This window comes from Staurois parvus, unplaced genomic scaffold (assembly GCF_062004578.1).
Source record: "Staurois parvus isolate SC_StPar_1 unplaced genomic scaffold, SC_StPar_1.0 ptg002751l, whole genome shotgun sequence".
NCBI lineage: Eukaryota > Metazoa > Chordata > Amphibia > Anura > Ranidae > Staurois > Staurois parvus.
In genome coordinates this window covers 534-21684 of record NW_028320547.1, presented here as the reverse complement: position 1 = coordinate 21684, position 21151 = coordinate 534, and the positions used below count along the sequence as shown (strand labels likewise).

Below are 21151 nucleotides of genomic sequence, written 5' to 3'. Positions count from 1 at the left end.
CCAAGTCACATCGGGTCGCATCAAAGTAGCAGTCAAGTCGCCGTGTAAGTCGCTGCAGCGTAAACTTCATCTATGTTCTCACTACTGTGACCCAAAATTTGCGTGACTTTGTCAGGAGACTATTTTGATGCGACTCCCAGGGAATGCTGGGTAATCTTCCTGTAATGCTGGATTCGAATCACATCAATATAGAGGAGGAGGCGACTGCATTAAAGTCTATGGGCACAAATCGCCTTGAAGTAGCACAGAAACCTTTTCTGAAGTCGGAGCGACTTCCGTGGTGCTAATGAAGGCGGTTCTCATTGACTGACTTGGGGGTCTCACGTGTCATGTGACTTGGGGGGGGCTCACACGTTGGATCCCAAGTCTCGGCAGTGGAGTCATCAGGACTCAGAACTCACATCTAGAACATTGTGTTCTACTCCATTCAATAATTATAATGGGGGAAATGTGAGCTTGTATCCAAGGCCTCGTCCATGCGCGGGCGTACGACATCGCAGGCCTATGTGAGGGCCGCCTTTATTCCATGCATCCCTGTACAGGCGGCCCCATTCATGTCACTTGGGATGCAGCGGCTGCAGATATAATCATGCGCCCAGTGTGATGTCAGTGCAGGTGAATGGCCGCCAACATTCACTGTCTGTATTTGGGGCCGTGCACCCGCACTGATGTCATATTCAGAGCAGTGTCTGTGCAGCTGCTGATCCCCATGGGGGTACACACAGCCCGCCCGGCGTACACTGTACTATGCCCTGTGTGAATGAAGCCGAAGGATACATTCACACCGGTGAATTAGGGCAGTGCAGATCCTGCTGATTCCGGGTGCAGTTGGGAGCGGCGAGGCGCAGCCAGCGGCAACGTTCGCTACAATGACAGTTTGTTGGCGGTCGCAGCTCTTCGCGGCTCTCTGCGCAGCCATTGGTTCCCTGTGCTGGACACATCGCCGGGGTGAATGTACACTAACAGATCATAGGTGGGAGGAGGGGATCATACGACTCGATTCCATAGATCACTCAGGGAAGGCCTCGGATCCATCCTTACACCTCCTCCAGTACAGAGGAGTCCAGTGTGAGGCACCAGCTGAGCCCAACGTACAAAGCATGATGGGAAGTCCGCTCAGAGAAAGGGATCCACAATCTAGGAATGAGAACACTCCTGCGAAAGGGATCCCGTCCGCAAACGCTCCGCAAAAGGGATCCCGTCCGCAAACGCTCCGAGAAAGGGATCCCGTCCGCAAACGCTCCGAGAAAGGGATCCCGTCTGCAAACGCTCCGAGAAAGGGATCCCGTCCGAGAATGCTCAGAGAAAGGGATCCTGTCAACTCAGAGAAAGGGATCCCGTCCGCTCAGAGAATGGGATTCACAATCTATGAATGAGAACACTCCTGCGAAAGGGATCCCGTCCGAGAAAGGGATCCCGTCCGAGAACGCTCAGAGAAAGGGATCCCGTCTGCTCAGAGAAAGGGATCATATCCGTTCAGAGAAAGGGATCCACAATCTATGAATGAGAACACTCCTGCAAAAGGGATCCCGTCCGCAAACGCTCAGCAAAAGGGATCCCGTCTGCAAACACTCTGAGAAAGGGATCCCGTCCGCAAAAGGGATCCTGTCCGAGAATGCTCAGAGAAAGGGATCCCGTCCACTCAGAGAAAGGAATTCACAATCTATGAATGAGAACACTCCTGCGAAAGGGATCCCGTCCGCAAACGCTCCGCAAAAGGGATCCCGTCTGCAAACGCTCAGAGAAAGGGATCCCGTCTGTGCACACAGGGCAAAAGGGATCCCGTCTGTGAACAGTTCAGCTTTAACTGCAGAAAAATCAGGTTTCCCACTCTGGCGGAGCTGTGCTGTGTGGCCAAGCTGGGTAAATGTCAGAGCAGGATGGACAGAAATGTAAACTCTTCGCCAGGTAATATATATATATATTTGGTTTCTCTTATATGTACATTTGCCGTTTCCCTGGAGTTCAGCTTTAAGAAGGACAAGTCGTGTCCCTCCCCCATCTTTGGACAGTGAAAGGAGAAGCAGTATATTGATGAACTCATCTCTCTGCTCTCTCCTCCTACGATCGTGCCCCTTGTTAGTACAGAAGTGCTGCAGTACGGCTGGCTGGCTCCTTCTGCTGTCTGTCCCTCTCCTAGTCTAAGTTCTGCTGCATAAAGGACTTCGGGAGGCCGGCGCTACATTCAGGTACTTCTACTGTCTGCAGTTAAAATATAAATAAATATGCATTTAAAGGGTAACTCCACTTTTGTTGAGAATAAACCCCGCCCCCTTTGAGTGACATCACAGGGATTGTAACAAACGATGTCGCAGATTCCGACCTTTTGCCATCCTGAATAAATCTCTGTTTGTGTCTCTGTGTCCGTGTGCAGAGTGAATGGGAGCGACTTTATCATGATCAATCAGCTGCCGCACCTGCAGGGCTCTGATGAGGAAAGTGGCAGGGTCTGCATCCCTTTAGACATGATTTCCCTTTGGGAGTATCTCACCAAAAATGACTTTTTAGTTGCAGGGGATGCCCAAAATCTGATGTGTATTGTAGTGCAAAATTCTGGGAAAATCAGTGAGCCAATCACACGAGGAGGAAATTATATTTATGGGGGAAGTTCAGCTTTAAAGGATATAAAATTGACCCTGTTAATGGCGTTATAGTCCCGGAGAAGCAGGGGTGGTGGGATCCCCTCCGCAGACTCCAATGTCCCGTCACTGTCCTTGGACAGATAGGCTCCCTAGTTTCTCCTCTGTGCTGGTGACATTCGCGTCTGCCTTGGCTGGCTTGGTGTACACTCGATCACCGAAGATGGTGCTGCCAACGCGGACATTGGTGGAGCCGACCTCAATCTGGAGAAGGAGAAGCAGCACACGTGACCAGAATATACAACACGGCAGTCCGACATCGAATAACTGAGTATATAGAGACCGACCTTACATGTGTATTCCTGTAGGATCAGAATCAATGTTCGCTCACTTCAATCACTGAAAGGCTCAACAAAATGAGAGGAAGATCTGACAACCCATCAGATCCCAATGGGGAGGAGTCTCCTGCTGGATCTCTATACTGACATGGACGGGGGATGGGTGAGGAACGTAAGGACGCCCCATCGTTTGATGGAAATGATCGACCTACAGAGGACTGAATTCAAAGACACCCTGAAAATCAAAGTGATTTGTCATTGCAGCAACTCAGAATGGTCCTCAGTAGTCTGTGTGGCCCCCACGTGCTTGTATGTATGCCTGACAACATGGGGGGGGACTCCTAATGAGACCACGGATGGTGTCCTGGGGGATTTCCTCCCAGATCTGGACCAGGGCATCACTGAGCTCCTGGACAGTCTGAGGTGCAACCTGGCGGCGTCGGATGGACCGAAACATGACATCCCAGAGAGGTTCTATTGGATTTAGGTCAGGGGAGCGTGGGAGCCATTCAATGGTCTCAATTCCTTCATCCTCCAGGAACTGCCTGCATACTCTCCCCACATGAGGCCAGGCATTGTCTGCACCAGGAGGAACCCAGGACCCACCGCACCAGGAGGAACCCAGGGCCCACCGCACCAGGAGGAGCCCAGGACCCACCGCACCAGGAGGAGCCCAGGACCCACCGCACCAGGAGGAGCCCAGGACCCACCGCACCAGGAGGAGCCCAGGACCCACCGCACCAGGAGGAGCCCAGGACCCACCGCACCAGGAGGAGCCCAGGACCCACCGCACCAGGAGGAGCCCAGGACCCACCGCACCAGGAGGAACCCAGGACCCACCGCACCAGTGTAGGGTCTGACAATGGGTCCAAGGATTTCATCCCCATACCTAATGGCAGTCAGGGTGCCATTGTCTATCCTGTAGAGGTCTGTGTGTCCCTCCATGGATATGCCCCCCCAGACCATCACTGACCCACCACCACAACGGTCATACTGAACCATGTTACAGGCAGCAGAACGTTCTCCACGGCTTCTCCAGAACCTTCACGTCTGTCACATGTGCTCAGGGTGAACCTGCTCTCATCTGTGAAAAGCACAGGCACCAGTGGTGGACCTACCAATTCTGGGGTTCAATGGCCAATGCCAATCCAGCTCTATGGTGCTGGGCAGTGAGCACAGGGCCCACTAGAGGTCGTCGGGCCCTCAGGCCACCCTCATGAAGTCTGTTTCTGATTGGTCAGAGACATTCCCACCAGTGGCCTGCTGGAGGTCATTTTGTAGGGCTCTGGCAGGGCTCATCCTGTTCCTCCTTGCACAAAGGAGCAGATACCGGTCCTTCTGATGGGTTAAGGACCTTCTACGGCACTGTCCAGCTCTCCTAGAATAACTGCCTGTCTCCTGGAACCTCCTCCATGTTCTTGAGACTGTGCTGGGAGACACAGCAAACCTTCTGGCAATGGCAGGTATTGATGTGCCATCCTGGAGGAGTTGGACTGCCTGTGCAACCTCTGTAGGGTCCAGGTATGGCCTCATCCTACCAGTAGTGACACTGACCCGAGCCAAATGCAAAACTAGTGAAAAGGTCAGAAAAGATGAGTAGGGAAGAAAATGTCAGTGGCCTCCACCTGTAAAACCATTCCTGCTTTGGGGGTTGTCTCATTGTTGTCCATCTAGTGCACCTGTTGTTAATGTCATGAACACCAATGCAGCTGAAACTGATGAACAACCCCCTCTGCTACTTACCTGACCAGATCAGTATCCCAGGAGTGTCATGGACTGGATGCGACTCGGATTACAAAGTCTTCCTTTCATTTTTTTTGAGCAGTTTATAACTAAAAGGTAAAACTTTTTTTTTTGCATGGAGTGGAGAGGATCCCCCCCCCTCCCCGTCTGGTTTCTGTTGCTGCCTGTGTCCCATTGCAGAGGTTCACCCTCTCTATTCGTCCTGCTGATTCATCTCCGTAATCTTCCTCCTTTGAAGCCCCCCACCGCTGTAATCTTCCACCTCTGAAGGCCCCCAATGCTGAAATCTTCCTCCTCCGATGGCCCCCACCGCTGTAATCTTCCTCCTCCGATGGCCCCCACCGCTGTAATCTTCCTCCTCTGAAGGCCCCCAATGCTGTAATCTTCCTCCTCCGATGGCCCCCAATGCTGTAATCTTCCACCTCCGATGGCCCCCAGTGCTGAAATCTTCCTCCTCCGATGGCCCCCACCGCTGTAATCTTCCTCCTCCGATGACCTCCACAGCTGTAATCTTCCTCCTCCGATGGCCCCCAATGCTGTAATCTTCCTCCTCCGATGACCCCCACAGCTGTAATCTTCCACCTTTGATGGCCCCCCAATGCTGTAATCTTCCTCCTCCGATGGCCCCCACAGCTGTAATCTTCCTCCTCCGATGGCCCCCACTGCTGTAATATTCCTCCTCCGATGGCCCCCAATGCTGTAATCTTCCTCCTCCGATGGCCCCCAATGCTGTAATCTTCCTCCTCCGATGGCCCCCAATGCTGTAATCTTCCTCCTCCGATGACCCCCAATGCTGTAATCTTCCTCCTCCGATGGCCCCCACAGCTGTAATCTTCCTCCTCCGATGGCCCCCACAGCTGTAATCTTCCTCCTCCGATGGCCCCCACTGCTGTAATCTTCCTCCTCCGATGGCCCCCAGTGCTGTAATCTTCCTCCTCCGATGGCCCCCAATGCTGTAATCTTCCTCCTCCGATGGCCCCCAATGCTGTAATCTTCCTCCTCCGATGGCCCCCAATGCTGTAATCTTCCTCCTCCGATGGCCCCCAATGCTGTAATCCTCCTCCTCCGATGGTCCCCACAGCTGTAATCTTCCTCCTCCGATGGTCCCCACAGCTGTAATCCTCCTCCTCCGATGGTCCCCACAGCTGTAATCTTCCTCCTCCGATGGTCCCCACAGCTGTAATCTTCCTCCTCCGATGGCCCCCACAGCTGTAATCTTCCTCCTCCGATGGCCCCCACAGCTGTAATCTTCCTCCTCTGATGGCCCCCACAGCTGTAATCTTCCTCCTCTGATGGTCCCCACAGCTGTAATCTTCCTCCTCTGATGGCCCCCACCGCTGTAATCCTCCTCCTCTGATGGTCCCCACAGCTGTAATCTTCCTCCTCTGATGGTCCCCACCGCTGTAATCTTCCTCCTCTGATGGCCCCCACAGCTGTAATCCTCCTCCTCTGATGGTCCCCACAGCTGTAATCTTCCTCCTCTGATGGCCCCCAATGCTGTAATCTTCCTCCTCTGATGGCCCCCAATGCTGTAATCTTCCTCCTCTGATGGCCCCCAATGCTGTAATCTTCCTCCTCTGATGGCCCCCACAGCTGTAATCTTCCTCCTCTGATGGCCCCCAATGCTGTAATCTTCCTCCTCTGATGGCCCCCACAGCTGTAATCTTCCTCCTCTGATGGCCCCCAATGCTGTAATCCTCCTCCTCTGATGGCCCCCAATGCTGTAATCTTCCTCCTCTGATGGCCCCCAATGCTGTAATCTTCCTCCTCTGATGGCCCCCACAGCTGTAATCCTCCTCCTCTGATGGCCCCCACCCCCACAGCTGTAATCTTCCTCCTCTGATGGCCCCCACAGCTGTAATGTTCTGACGCAGGAGGAGTTCACAGAACTGAGGATCGGTCACAGACACTCAAACAAATCCCTCTGTTTTTAATGCAATCTGTAAGACGGAACCAAATTGGTTGTTTTGCCGTCCGGCTGGTAAGTGTTGCTGGGAAATCCTTTGTTTGCGATGTGCATCGCCCTCCATGGGCACCTTACTGCGAAGGCTGGTTATAGGTTGGGACGGTTGCCATTCTTTGTCCAATTGTCATATTGGAAGACAAATCCACGACCAATCTTCAGTGTTCTGGATGAGGGAAGAAGGTTCTCATCCAAGATTGTACAATACATGGCCCCGTCCATTGGCCCCTCAATGCGGCAAAGCTGGCCTGCACCTTTAGCAGAGAAACAGCCCCAAAGCATGTTTCCACCTCCATGCTGGACTGTAGGGACGGCGTTCTTAGGGTCATAGTCAGCATTTTTGTTCCTCCAAACACAGCGAGTCGAGTTAATGCCAAAAAGAGCTCAATTTTGGTCTCATCTGACCACAACACTTTCTCCTGATCCTTCTCTGAATCATTTAGATGTTTACTGGCCAACTTCAGACAGGCCTGGACATGTGCCTTCTAGAGAAGGGGACTTTGCGGGCCCTTCCGGAATTTCAATCCATGGCGGCGTATTGTGTTACCAATGGTTTGTTTGGTGGCTGTGGTTCCAACTGCCTTGAGACCATTCACAAGCTCCTCCTGTGTAGTTCTGGGCTGATCCCTCATTTTTCTCATGATCATCCTCAACCCCATGAGGTGAAGTTTTGCATGGAGCTCCAGACCGAGGAGGACGATTGATGGTTATTTTGTATTTCTTCCATTTGTGAATAATCGCTCCAGCAGTTGTCTCCTTCTCACCAAGCTTCTTGCTGATGGTCTTGTAGCCCATTCCAGCCTTGTGCAGGTCTACAGTCTTGTCCCTGATGTTCTTTGACAGGTCTTTGGTCTTGCCCATGGTGGTGGTGAGGTTTGAATGGAAGAAAGAGATTCTGTGGACGGGAGTCTTTTATACACATAACGAGTAGTCGTTAGGAGCGCCTTCTTACCTTCAGAGGACTGATCTGTGAAGCACATGAGCACATAGCCAGTCTGTGGGAGCCAGAATCATTGTTGGTTGGTGGGGGATCAAATACTTATTTGACTCACTCAATTTCGACTCCATTTATAACATTTGTATCATGTTTTTCCTGGATTTTTGGTTGATATTCTGTCTCTATCATTTAAAATACACCTATGATAAGAATTGTAGACCCCTCATTTCTTTGTAAGAGGGCAAACCTACCAAATCTGCAGGGGATCAAATCATTATTTTCCCTGCTGTATATCATGTTTCATTCATAGAAGCTGCAATCCTGGCTTCTATGAATGGAGGAGGAGGGTGGAAAGAGCGGCCATAGTTGGGCATTTGAGTGCCCAAGACAGCTCCTTAGTTCTATTAACTCCCGCTGCACCGAAAGATTACAACAGTGGGGGCCATCGGAGGAGGATGATTTCAACAGAACCAGGGGCGGACTGACAACTCATGGGGCCCCCGGGCAATAGGGGATCATGGGGCCCCTGTGTCCTTGCCCAAACTCAAAAAAGCCTATGAAAAAGGTACCAGGGGCATCTCATGGGGCCCCCTACTGACCCCAGGCCCTCTGGCAGCGCCCGAGTTTCCAAATGGTCAGTCCGCCCCTGTACTGAACTAGAAGACAGAAGCACAAGGGACACATCTCAGGGAAGGTAAGTAATGGCCCTTGTGCTGATTTAATTTTTTTTTTTTTTAGGTAAAATTAGGCAGAGAGCAAAAAGGAGACTGCAAGGAGCTGGAGCCATGAGAGGGACGGGAAGATGAATAGTTGCCTGAATAGTGACAAAGTACAGAGAAGTCGGACACGATGCACAAATCCAACATTTATATAGCAACAGGCCGCAGAGAATTGTCTGTTGCTGAGAATATATGACCCCCCCCATTCTTGATGCTGCCCCCCCCCCCAAACTCATCATTCATGGTACGGTCTACACTTACTGCGTGTTCGAAGTCAGACGACATCCCCATACTCAGCTCCACCTCTTCTGCCGGAAGGCCCAGCTTCTCACACACCTCTTCCCGCTGTTTCAGCAGCAGCTGCATGGAGGAGAACACGGAACACTTTATACCGGGAACAGAGGTACAGCTCAGGGATCAAATACAACGAGCTCCCAATATTCCGGGACATCTCAGCTGCGGCAATACAGACGGTTCTCTCATAAATGTGCGTGTCGTAAAGTGGAACTAAAAACTGTATCGGAGCTTCACAACCAAAAACACAATTTCATTCATTTTTAATATTCAAAGCAACTCCCCCCCAGCCATCCATATCTCCATCCATCCATGCCTCCATTTACCCATTCATGTCTCCATCCGCCCATCCATGTCTCCATCCGCCCATCCATGTCTCCATCCGCCCATCCATGTCTCCATCCGCCCATCCATGTCTCCATCCGCCCATCCATGTCTCCATCCGCCCATCCATGTCTCCATCCGCCCATCCATGTCTCCATCCGCCCATCCATGTCTCCATCCGCCCATCCATGTCTCCATCCGCCCATCCATGTCTCCATCCTCCCATCCATGTCTCCATCCGCCCATCCATGTCTCCATCCGCCCATCCATGTCTCCATCCGCCCATCCATGTCTCCATCCATCTATGTCTCCATTTGATATTTGGCCATGACTGTACCTTCCTATCCACTTACTAATCCTAGCTGTGTAAGGGTTACACAGAATTCATGCTGACAGATTTCAGGTCGAATTGCTGGACGTTTCCCCGACACCCGGGTTCTAGATGAAAAATTTCCAGAGGCTTAAATAACAAAATGAAGGCTTCCCATGTACCAGGAGATCTTCATACAAACAGCTGCATGAAAATGCTCATCAGTACATTTGAAGACACGACGAATGTCATTCGAAAGTAATTAAAAAAAATTTCAAGACCCACTGGCCAACGCGTTTCATCATGACAGATCACCTCCCAGCTGCCTGTCAACAGCACTGCAAAGCTGTACTTTGGTCTCTTTCAGATGGTCGGTTGGGTGGGGGCAGTAAAAAATGGGGTTTCCCACCCTCCTAGGCCGAACTGTAAAATAACAGCTGCAAAGGGCGGTTGACATGCCTTGGGGTGCAGGATCTGACAAGCGGAGCGGTAGTGCAGCATAACAGGGCTAAAACTAGGCGGTGGGGAGGCAATATACTGTACAATCCCCTTCTCACCGGCTGTCAAACACCCTCTGAAAAGCAAACCGAAAAAGTCAAAAGGTTTAATTTACCTTTATGCATTCCCTGCCTTCAGCTAAAAAACCTTTTGCTGGCGGATATCCCTCCTCCCTGACCCCAGATTCACACCTAAGCGTTTTCCGCAGCGTTTCCAGACATGCAGTACAGTCCATGTAACATGATTTTCTATGGGACGCGTTCTCATCTCGGCGTTTTCACCCGCTGTGTTTTTTGGAAAGGGTCGGGGACTTTTTTCAATGCAAAAAGTTGCGTTTATGGATCTATAGACTTCAACGGGAATGCTGGAGAAAAGCATGTAGAGCATTTTTGCTGCGTTTAAAATCTATCTAGCAACAAGAAAAATGAAAAAAAAAAAACGCCAAACGCATCAAAAACGCAAGTGCAGAAACACAGCAAATGCAACCTGCATAGGTGTGAACCCGGGCTAGACATTTACCCGTCACCTCTCCTGATGCAGTCTAAAACAAAGGAAAGTGTCGCGCTGCTATCATGAATCAATATATGTGAATATACTAACAAAAACGTGACGGATTGCCCCAAAAGGTGATAAAACATAATAAAACAAAAACATAAAAATGTCAAAAACATAAAAATAAATACAATTCCTAAAAAAATCCAAATAAGTGAAAAACCGGCAGTACTTTCCCCGCGCTGTGACAGTATGAGGATTTACTGCCGATAACCGGCAACTCTATGTACATGGTGATCAGCTGTGATTGGCCTTTTACTGTGACATGTGATCAGCTGTGATTGGCCTTTTACTGTGACATGTGATCAGCTGTGATTGGCCTTTTACCATGTCATGTGATCAGCTGTGATTGGCCTTTTACCATGTCATGTGATCAGCTGTGATTGGCCTTTTGCCATGTCATGTGATCAGCTGTGATTGGCCTTTTACCATGTCATGTGATCAGCTGTGATTGGCCTTTTACCATGTCATGTGATCAGCTGTGATTGGCCTTTTACCATGTCATGTGATCAGCTGTGATTGGCCTTTTGCCATGTCATGTGATCAGCTGTGATTGGCCTTTTACCATGTCATGTGATCAGCTGCATCCAAAGGGCACAATGATCACAGAGAGCGGCGGGTGCACGCGTTCTGGGAGTACATCGTAGGACGCCATCCCAGAACCGGACGACCGCGCTGTAACCGTCATTTGGCTGTAGCGCGGTAGTAAAGTGGATAAAGGATTGGTGAAGTCAAGGGGTTTTTTTTTTTTTAATACAGTAGTGAATCGTTGGACCTTTTTAAGGTTTTCGAGGGAAATTTTCTGTTCATTTCCTGCCATTTATAAACAAGGAAGTGAAATAAAATCTCTCCAAAATGCAGGAAATTCTCTCAAACGGTTGTGAAAAAACCCAAAGCAGCAAGTTGGTTGCACGCCCCTCCCACCCCTGGGACGCGATTTGGCATGGAAGTCAATGGGACGCGATTTGGCATTGAAGTCAATGGGAGGCAGTGTGTGAACCCAGGTGTGAAGACGCCATTTCTAGTTGCCATGGCGACCTTGCACCTGGGATTTGTTGAGCCCTGAAATACACTAAGCAGCACAGTGGCTAAATGGTTAGCACTTCCACCTGGCAGTACTCGGGTCGTTGGTTTGAATCCCAATCACGGCACCACCAGCCTGGAGTTTGCATGTTCTCCCTGTGCCTGCGTGGGTTTCCTCTTGGTACTCCGGTTTCCTCCGACACTCCCAAGACATGCTGATAGGTGAATTGCCACCTGTCTATATTGTCCCTAGTATGTGTATGTATGAATGTGAGTTAGGGACCTTAGATTGTACGCTCCTCGGGGGCGGGGACTGATGTGAATGTACAATATATATGTAAAGCGCGGTGTAAACTGATGGTGCTATATAAGTACCTGAAATAAATAATACAATACAATATCATCCTCCAACTCAGACACAGTAGATACCTGGAAGTCCGGATTGGGGCCCCGGGTGAGGTCGTGGCCAAAGCTTCCGATGGTCATGAGCCCCACAAACTCCAAACCAGGACAATTCCCCTTGATATGTTTCACTAGATCTACCGTTCCAGACGGGGACAGGCCGTGTTTACCTGGAAAACAATCCGGGATTATCAGGGATCTGGGAGACTTGAAAACAAAACACATAAATAAAAGAAATAATAAAGTAGAAATCTGGGAGGAATAATTACTTTCTTCATCGCTGGTATTGACTTGCACCATGACCTTCAGCCTCTCGCCGGACCCTTTCCTCTGCCAGGAGGCATTGACTTTGTCAGCGATCTTCACCGAGTCCACCGTCTCCAGGATGTGAAGGTTCGGGACGGCTGGGAGAGGGAGAAAACAACCTGAACACGTGCCGGGTCGTAGGAGGGGCCATGTTTCGGGCCGGCGCAGAGCGTTGTATGGAGACATTTTGTGATTAGATGTTTTCTTGAAAGAATTTTCGAAGGGAAATATTACGTGTTGTGGAGGAAACGTCACAATGAATGAAAGGCTTATTAACCCCTTCAGTGCCGGGTGCCCCCACCCCCAATTTCCAGCTTTCAGTGCTGTCACAATTTGAATGACAATTGCGCAGTCATGCAACACTGTACCCGTATGAAATGTCTATAGTTTTTTCACACAAATAGAGCTTTCTTTTGGTGGTATTTAATCACCACTGGGGGGGGGGGGGGGGGGGGGGTGTTAATTGTTTGCACTATAAACAGAAAAAAAAAAAAAGTTACAATTTTGGGGAAAAAAAAAAGTTTTTTTGTTTCTATTTTACAATTTTGCAAACAGGTACATTTTCTCCTTCACAGTTGTGCATTAATGAGGAGGCACTGATGATGCTGCACTAATAGGTAGCACTGACGGGCACTAGTAGGCAGCACTGAAAGGAACGGATGGGCAGCACTGAAAGGAATGGATGGCAGCACTGTTGGGCACTAATGGGCAGCACTGTAGGGAACGGGCGGGCAGCTCTGTAGGGAACGGATGGGCAGCACTGAAAGGAATGGATGGCAGCACTGTTGGGAACGGATGGGCAGCACTGTTGGGAACGGATGGGCAGCACTGTTGGGAACGGATGGGCAGCACTGTAGGGAACGGGCGGGCAGCACTGTTGGGAACGGGCGGGCAGCACTGTTGGGAACGGGCGGGCAGCACTGTTGGGAACGGGCGGGCAGCACTGTTGGGAACGGGCGGGCAGCACTGTTGGGAACGGGCGGGCAGCACTGTTGGGAACGGGCGGGCAGCACTGTTGGGAACGGGCGGGCAGCACTGTTGGGAACGGGCGGGCAGCACTGTTGGGAACGGGCGGGCACTGATATGTGGCGTTGATGAGAACTGACAGGTGGCACTGATGGGGCTCCCCCTCTGGGTGATCAATGTACATTGCAGGGATTGTAACAAACTTTGTAGCAGATTTGCCCTTTTATTATTCTGAAGAAATCTCTGTTTGTTTCTCTGTGTCCGTGTGCAGAGTGAATGGGAGCGACTTTATCATTACCAATCAGCGGCTGCACCTGCAGGGTTCTAATGAGCAAAGCGGCAGGGTCTGCATCCCTTCAGACGGGATTTCCATTTTGGAGTATCTCACCAAAAATGTCATTTTTGATGCAGAGGATGCCCAAAATCTGACTTGTATTTAAGTGCAGAATTCAGGGAAAATCAGGGAGCCAATCACACAAGCAGGAAATTAGATTTCTAGGGGGGGGGGGCCTTCCATTTACGTATCTTCTCCCAGAAATGGCATCATCCCATCTTGTGTTGTCAGGACACCCCCAGCTGGTCACCCCCACCATCACGGGAACGAGCTCTCATACCCTTCGCATGTGTGATCCACCAGCTCCTCTGTCGCAGCATTGCTGAGCTCAGAGTTACTGCGATGGGGAGAGAGCGCATGGAAGGGGGTTGGACTCCTCTGGGAGTGCCGATTTATTCTGGGAGTGGAATGGGAAGTCCCTGTCCCTCTGCTGGAACACGGTGCGGTATATGGGGGGGGGCTACATACAGGTAACACAGCCCTGCCCAGCAAGCACTTGCTCTGGGGGCACTGGTGCGTCCTTGCTCCCGAGCCGCTGCTTTGTGTGTCTACAAGACACAGAGCAGCAGCTTGGCCCCGCCCCTCTCTCTCATTGGTTCACTGGCTACGACTGACAGCAGTGGGAACCAATGGCCTCCTGTTGCTGTATCAGCCAATGAGAGGGGAGGGTCCCCGTAGAGCCAAGGCTGTCGTGCACATCGCTGGATCGAGATCGAGCTCAGGTAAGTGTTGGGGGGGGGAGGAGCACACAGAAGGTTTCCACCACCATTCATAGAGTACACCTTCAGCCTTTAACACAAACACTTCCCAGTCATTGGCCGGTTCCATTCCTATACATCTTACCAACCAACTTGTTGATGTGATGTTTCTGGAGGTGTCCAATGAAATGCCACTTAATATCCGGACAGGATGACAGAATCTACAAAACAAAGCAGACATGCATAAGTTAGCGATGAATTCCTGTGTGGGGGGGGGGGGGGATTTACTAACAGCAAATAGACTCATTTAAAAAAAAAAAAAAAAAAATCAAGATATTCCCTGATTGGATGGGGTCAAGGGAGGGGGTGACCTCACTATCTCCCCCTCGTCCAATCAGAGAACGGCTTGCATTTATTGTTAACAATGTTCTATGAATGGTGGCGGTGCCCATTGAGGGGCCCCCTGTGGTCACTGTGCAGGAGGAGCCGTGTGCCATAGAGCCTAGAGGATCGCAGCAACCGCTGTACTACCGCTGACTACTACAGTGAATGGCCAGCTTCCCCCGCGGCTTCTCAATCCTTCTATTGTGCCAAGCTGGACCAACGTCAGCTCTAACAGAGAAGTATGAGATAAAAAATACATCAAGATTCATCTTCATCTATGTAGATGAGAATCCATCCGAAGCTGCATCTGTCCCCCGCCGCCTCTACACCGAAGACTGCTGATCGCTCAGTTCTCTGTCTGCTTTGAGCACAGCACCAGCTCTCTGCTCTGCCCCCTCCAGTCCTCACTGGGGTTCTGGGCTGTGGAGGGGGTGGGAACGGCTGGCTTTGGCTCTCAACAGGGTGCTGAGAGGACGAGCCAGCTGCCGGTCAGGAATCAGGGTGGATCCCGACATTATTGTCAGTCTGGGCTGGCTTAGTGAAGCTTGGCTCATGGGAGTGCAGAACTAAGTGCTCGCCTGAGACCCATAGGAGAAGTATGGCCAATAGAGCTTTGCCCGTACTCCTCCTTCAAAGATATTATTGTAATAATCTAAGGCTAACCCCCTTCTGCCCAATGCGGCTCCAAGTCTTTGGGTGATCTCAGTCATAGGGGCAGCTTGGACTGCTCTGACTATGTGAGTCCTGTTGGGTTGGATTCCATGTCACAGCCCTCTGTGGAAGGAGCACAAGATGGGAACCCCCCTTCCAGTCCGGACACTTCCCCCCCTTCCAGTCCGGACGCTTTCCCCCCCTTCCAGTCCGGACGCTTTCCCCCCCTTCCAGTCCGGACGCTTTCCCCCCCCTTCCAGTCCGGACGCTTTCCCCCCCCTTCCAGTCCGGACGCTTTCCCCCCCCCTTCCAGTCCGGACGCTTCCCCCCCCCTTCCAGTCCGGACGCTTTCCCCCCCCTTCCAGTCCGGACGCTTTCCCCCCCCTTCCAGTCCGGACGCTTTCCCCCCCCCTTCCAGTCCGGACGCTTTCCCCCCCTTCCAGTCCGGACGCCTTCCCTCCCCTTCCAGTCCGGACGCCTTCCCCCCCTTCCAGTCCGGACGCCTTCCCCCCCCTTCCAGTCCGGACGCCTTCCCCCCCCCTTCCAGTCCGGACGCCTTCCCCCCCCCTTCCAGTCCGGACGCTTTCCCCCCCCCTTCCAGTCCGGACGCTTTCCCCCCCCTTCCAGTCCGGACGCTTTCCCCCCCCCTTCCAGTCCGGACGCTTTCCCCCCCCTTCCAGTCCGGACGCTTTCCCCCCCCTTCCAGTCCGGACGCTTTCCCCCCCCCTTCCAGTCCGGACGCTTCCCCCCCCCTTCCAGTCCGGACGCTTTCCCCCCCCTTCCAGTCCGGACGCTTTCCCCCCCCTTCCAGTCCGGACGCTTTCCCCCCCCCCTTCCAGTCCGGACGCTTTCCCCCCCCTTCCAGTCCGGACGCCTTCCCTCCCCTTCCAGTCCGGACGCCTTCCCCCCCCTTCCAGTCCGGACGCCTTCCCCCCCTTCCAGTCCGGACGCCTTCCCCCCCCCTTCCAGTCCGGACGCCTTCCCCCCCCCTTCCAGTCCGGACGCTTTCCCCCCCCCTTCCAGTCCGGACGCTTTCCCCCCCCTTCCAGTCCGGACGCTTTCCCCCCCCTTCCAGTCCGGACGCTTCCCCCCCCTTCCAGTCCGGACGCTTCTCCCCCCTTCCAGTCCGGACGCTTCCCCCCCTTCCAGTCCGGACACTTTCACCCCCTTCCAGTCTGGACACTTTCCCCCCTTCCAGTCCGGACACTTTCCCCCCTTCCAGTCCGGACACTTCCCCCCTTCCAGTCCGGACACTCCCCCCCTTCCAGTCCGGACACTTTCACCCCCTTCCAGTCCGGACACTTTCCCCCCCTTCCCCCCCCCATGCCAATTTTCAGCTTTCAGCGCTATCACCCTTTGAATGACAATTGCGCGGTCATGCAACACTGTACCCATATGAATTTTTTAGCATTTTTTTGAGACAGATAAAGCTTTATTTTGGTGGTATTTATTCACCGCTTTTTTTTTTTTTGCTATGTAAATGAAAAAGTACAAAAATTTTGAAAAAAAAGTGTTTTTCTTATAAAATTTTGCAAATAAATAATATTTCATCATAAATCTTGGCCAAAATGTACTCTGCTATCTTTCTAGTAAAAAAAAAAAAATAACCCAAATTAGTTTATAACCAAAATTATCATTTTTAAACTTTTTTTTACATTTTTATATTATTTGTTTTTTTTTTATTTTTTTTACATACTGTCACCCTAGCAGTATGGTGTCACCATGGAGACACTGTACTACTTGTGGGGGTGATGATTTTTTTTTATTTTTTCACATTGATTTTCTTTACACCCATAAAGGCTGTAAAAGCATTTCTCCTTCTCTCTGGCTGCATTCCTGCAGCCATTGAGAAATACTGTGTGAGCTGTGATTGGTCACAGCTTGTGAAGGCTGTTGTGAATAGTCCTGTACCATGTGATCTCTGTGATTATTCACAGATTTCACACGTAGTAAGCAGTGATGTCAGAAGTGACATGTTTCTTACTACTATTCATGTGATCAATGACTGGCCAATCAGTGATCACGATAGGGACCTCACACAGAGGTCCCGTACAACGATCGGTGTTCCACTGTGTCCTGAGGACACAGCGGGCACCGGATCGCGGTGCTGCGCGCTCCCAGGGAGCACTCACAAGCAGGGGGCGGGGAGGCCGTTTATATACACGGGCCGGATGGGAGGTGGTTAAAGAGAATGAACTCTGCAGTGAGTGAGGCTCATAGAATACGAGAGCCAAGCTGGCCCAGTGCAAGGATGAGAAAATATCCAGACCTGGAATCCGACTGCAACACAGACAACAGACTAGAGAACAACACGGACAGGCGTGCAGCACGGGAACACGTAGATTACTATGATATAGAAATTACAACAGAAAAAAAGAAAATAAATAAAACTCACATTGGCGTTGGAGGCTTTTTCCACCAATTCCTGGACCTGGAAGGAAAAACAGTTTTTTCTTGTAAAAGTATCTGGAAGTTTTGGCTCCGGAGCAGAACGTATAAATGGTCCTCTAGTGACGGGGCAACAGAGAGCTGAATGGGTAATAGACCGACCTGACCATAGATGCATCGAAAAAAAAATGAATGGATAACCCCCCCCCCAGGAGTATACGGTGGAGGTGGACAGAGGATAAGATGGTGGCGGTGGATGGAGGAGTATATGATGGAGGTGGACGGAGAAGTACATGATGGAGGAGTACATGACGGTGATGGACGGAGGAGTATATGACGGAGGTGGACAGAGGAGTATATGACGGAGGTGGACAGAGGAATATATGACGGAGGTGGACAGAGGAATATATGACGGAGGAGTATATGGTGGAGGAGGACGAGGAGTATATGGTGGAGGTGGACAGAAGAGTCCTGGGGTGGAGGATTATATGGTGGAGGAGGACGGAGGAGTATATGATGGAGGAGTATATGATGGAGGAGTATATGATGGAGGAGTATATGATGGAGGAGTATATGATGGAGGAGTATATGATGGAGGAGTATATGATGGAGGAGTATATGATGGAGGGGGACGGAGGAGTATATGGTGGAGGAGTATATGGTGGAGGAGTATATGGTGGAGGAGGACGGAGGGGTATATGGTGGAGGAGTATATGGTGGAGGAGGACGGAGGAGTATATGGTGGAGGAGTATATGGTGGAGGAGGACGGAGGAGTATATGGTGGAGTACATGATGGAGGAGTATATGATGGAGGAGTATATGGTGGAGGAGTATATGGTGGAGGAGTATATGGTGGAGGAGTATATGGTGGAGGAGGACGGAGGAGTATATGATGGAGGAGTATATGGTGGTGGAGGACGGAGGAGTATATGATGGAGGAGGACGGAGGAGTATATGATGGAGGAGGACGGAGGTGTATATGGTGGAGGACGGAGGAGTATATGATGGAGGAGGACGGAGGTGTATATGATGGAGGACGACGGAGGTGTATATGGTGGAGGAGTATATGGTGGAGTATATGATGGAGGAGTATATGATGGAGGAGTATACGGTGGAGGAGTATACGGTGGAGGAGGATGGAGGAGTATATGGTGGAGGAGGACGGAGGAGTATATGGTGGAGGAGTATATGGTGGAGGAGTATATGGTGGAGGAGGATGGAGGAGTATATGGTGGAGGAGGACGGAGGAGTATATGGTGGAGGAGGACGGAGGAGTATATGGTGGAGGAGTATATGGTGGAGGAGTATATGGTGGAGGAGTATATGATGGAGGAGTATATGATGGAGGAGTATATGATGGAGGAGTATATGATGGAGGAGTATATGATGGAGGAGTATATGATGGGACTTGTAGTGTTCTCATTCAAAGAATACTGTAAATGAATGATGTGGCCGGGTGGGCGGAGCCACACAAGGTGGAATTTTTTCAAAATTTCACCAGCAGGGAGGAGAAGATCCCCCGCTAGCAGGTGACGGCTCTGAGATGAATGAGCAAAGCCCCGCTACTCTGCCAAGATGGCCGCCTGCTGAGAACAAGCTATGGTCAGTAACAGGGAGAGATCACCCTGAAGGGAATACGGATTCTGTGTCCTCTGGTTGGCTCTTCACACATTTCTTCCAAACAAGGGATCCTCTTTGGGCTCCTTTTACACAGATATTCTGGAAGTCCATTTATCCAACCAACATCCCTCCCTATCCAGACAACACCCCTCCCTATCCAGACAACACCCCTCCCTATCCAGACAACACCCCTCCCTATCCAGACAACACCCCTTCCTATCCAGACAACACCCCTCCCTATCCAGACAACACCCCTCCCTATCCAGACAACATCCCTCCCTATCCAACCAACATCCCTCCCTATCCAACCAACATCCCTCCCTATCCAGACAACATCCCTCACTATCCAACCAACATCCCTCCCTATCCAACCAACATCCCTCCCTATCCAACCAACATCCCTCCCTATCCAACCAACATCCCTCCCTATCCAACCAACATCCCTCCCTATCCAACCAACATCCCTCCCTATCCAACCAACATCCCTCCCTATCCAACCAACATCCCTCCCTATCCAGACAACATCCCTCCCTATCCAACCAACACCCCTTCCTATCCAGACAACACCCCTCCCTATCCAGACAACAGCCGTCCCTATCCAGACAACATCCCTCCCTATCCAACCAACATCCCTCCCTATCCAACCAACATCCCTCCCTATCCAGACAACATCCCTCACTATCCAACCAACATCCCTCCCTATCCAACCAACATCCCTCCCTATCCAACCAACATCCCTCCCTATCCAACCAACATCCCTCCCTATCCAGACAACATCCCTCCCTATCCAACCAACATCCCTCCCTATCCAACCAACACCCCTCCCTATCCAGACAACACCCCTCCCTATCCAGACAACACCCCTCCCTATCCAGACAACACCCCTCCCTATCCAGACAACACCCCTCCCTATCCAGACAACACCCCTCCCTATCCAACCAACATCCCTCCCTATCCAACCAACATCCCTCCCTATCCAACAACATCCCTCCCTATCCAACCAACATCCCTCCCTATCCAACCAACATCCCTCCCTATCCAACCAACATCCCTCCCTATCCAACCAACATCCCTCCCTATCCAACCATAGCCAGTTCTGTTCACATTCATGGGACTGAACACAGTAAGTTTGCATCCAGATCCACGTTTACGGACCAGATCTGGGTAGACATCGGCAGACGCACTTCTACTTCTATCCAGGATGACGAGTAACTAGGTCAGAAGATGGAGGAAGGATAGAGGTGGACATGGAGGTCAGAAGATGGAGGAAGGATGGAGGTGGACATGGAGGTCAGAAGATGGAGGAAGGATGGAGGTGGACATGGAGGTCAGAAGATGGAGGAAGGATGGAGGTGGACATGGAGGTCAGAAGATGGAGGAAGGATGGAGGTGGACATGGAGGTCACATACTGGATGTGATGTCTGACTTTGTTCTGGACAGTCTGGGATCCCCGGCTGAGATGGAATGGAGGGAACCTGTGTGTAGGAGAGCCCCAATATACAGAAACTTACATAATTCTCCCCGAAATATCTCTGTCCGTGTCTGTAGGCTTCAATCACCATGTCAGCCGGCTTCGTCTTACTGACCGCCACCAGCCGGGGCGACACCGAAGGGAGAGTCTGGAGGAGAAGAAGAGGGAAGACTGAGATACATGTCCCTCATCATCGGAGACCACTGACCTGATGACAAAAACTTCACATCACAGATCCCCCCCATCACAGGGCCTCCCCCCCCCAATCAAAGGTCCCCCCCAATCAGGTTCCTATCACATCAGAGGACCCCTTCATGTCAGAGGTCTCCCCATTGCATCAAATGTCCCCCCTATCACATAAGAGGTTCCCCTCCCCCCTCATCAGGCTTGGTTCACACCTACAGTGCCTTGAAGAAGTCCTCCTCCCCCCCTGAAATGTCCCCCTCCCCCCTGAAATGTCCCCCATGTTGTCATGTTACAATGTATCCCCCCTCCCCCCTGAAATGTCTCCCAATGTTGTCATGTTACAATGTATTCCCCTCCCCCCTGAAATGTCCCCCATGTCGTCATGTTACAATGTATTCCCCTCCCCCCTGAAATGTCTCCCAATGTTGTCATGTTACAATGTATCCCCCCTCCCCCTGAAATG

General features: G+C 51.2%; 1 protein-coding gene across 3 annotated transcripts; it reads right to left on the bottom strand.

The window, feature by feature from the left end:
• Positions 1–2577: 2577 nt before the first annotated feature.
• Positions 2578–20647, bottom strand: PLPBP (pyridoxal phosphate binding protein). Of its 3 annotated transcripts, XM_089666518.1 has the most exons (7): positions 20543–20647; positions 17417–17452; positions 14132–14207; positions 11952–12086; positions 11710–11852; positions 8541–8639; positions 2578–2843 (listed from the first exon to the last, which is right to left on the bottom strand). In XM_089666518.1, the coding sequence occupies exons 1-7, from the start codon at positions 20591–20593 to the stop codon at positions 2706–2708; spliced, it is 678 nt and encodes a 225-aa protein (XP_089522644.1). In that variant the 5' UTR covers positions 20594–20647; the 3' UTR covers positions 2578–2705. The 3 variants fall into 3 exon arrangements, with proteins under 3 accessions (XP_089522644.1, XP_089522646.1, XP_089522645.1); XM_089666520.1 differs by having other exon boundaries at positions 11710–12086; XM_089666519.1 differs by lacking the exon at positions 8541–8639.
• Positions 20648–21151: the final 504 nt, after the last annotated feature.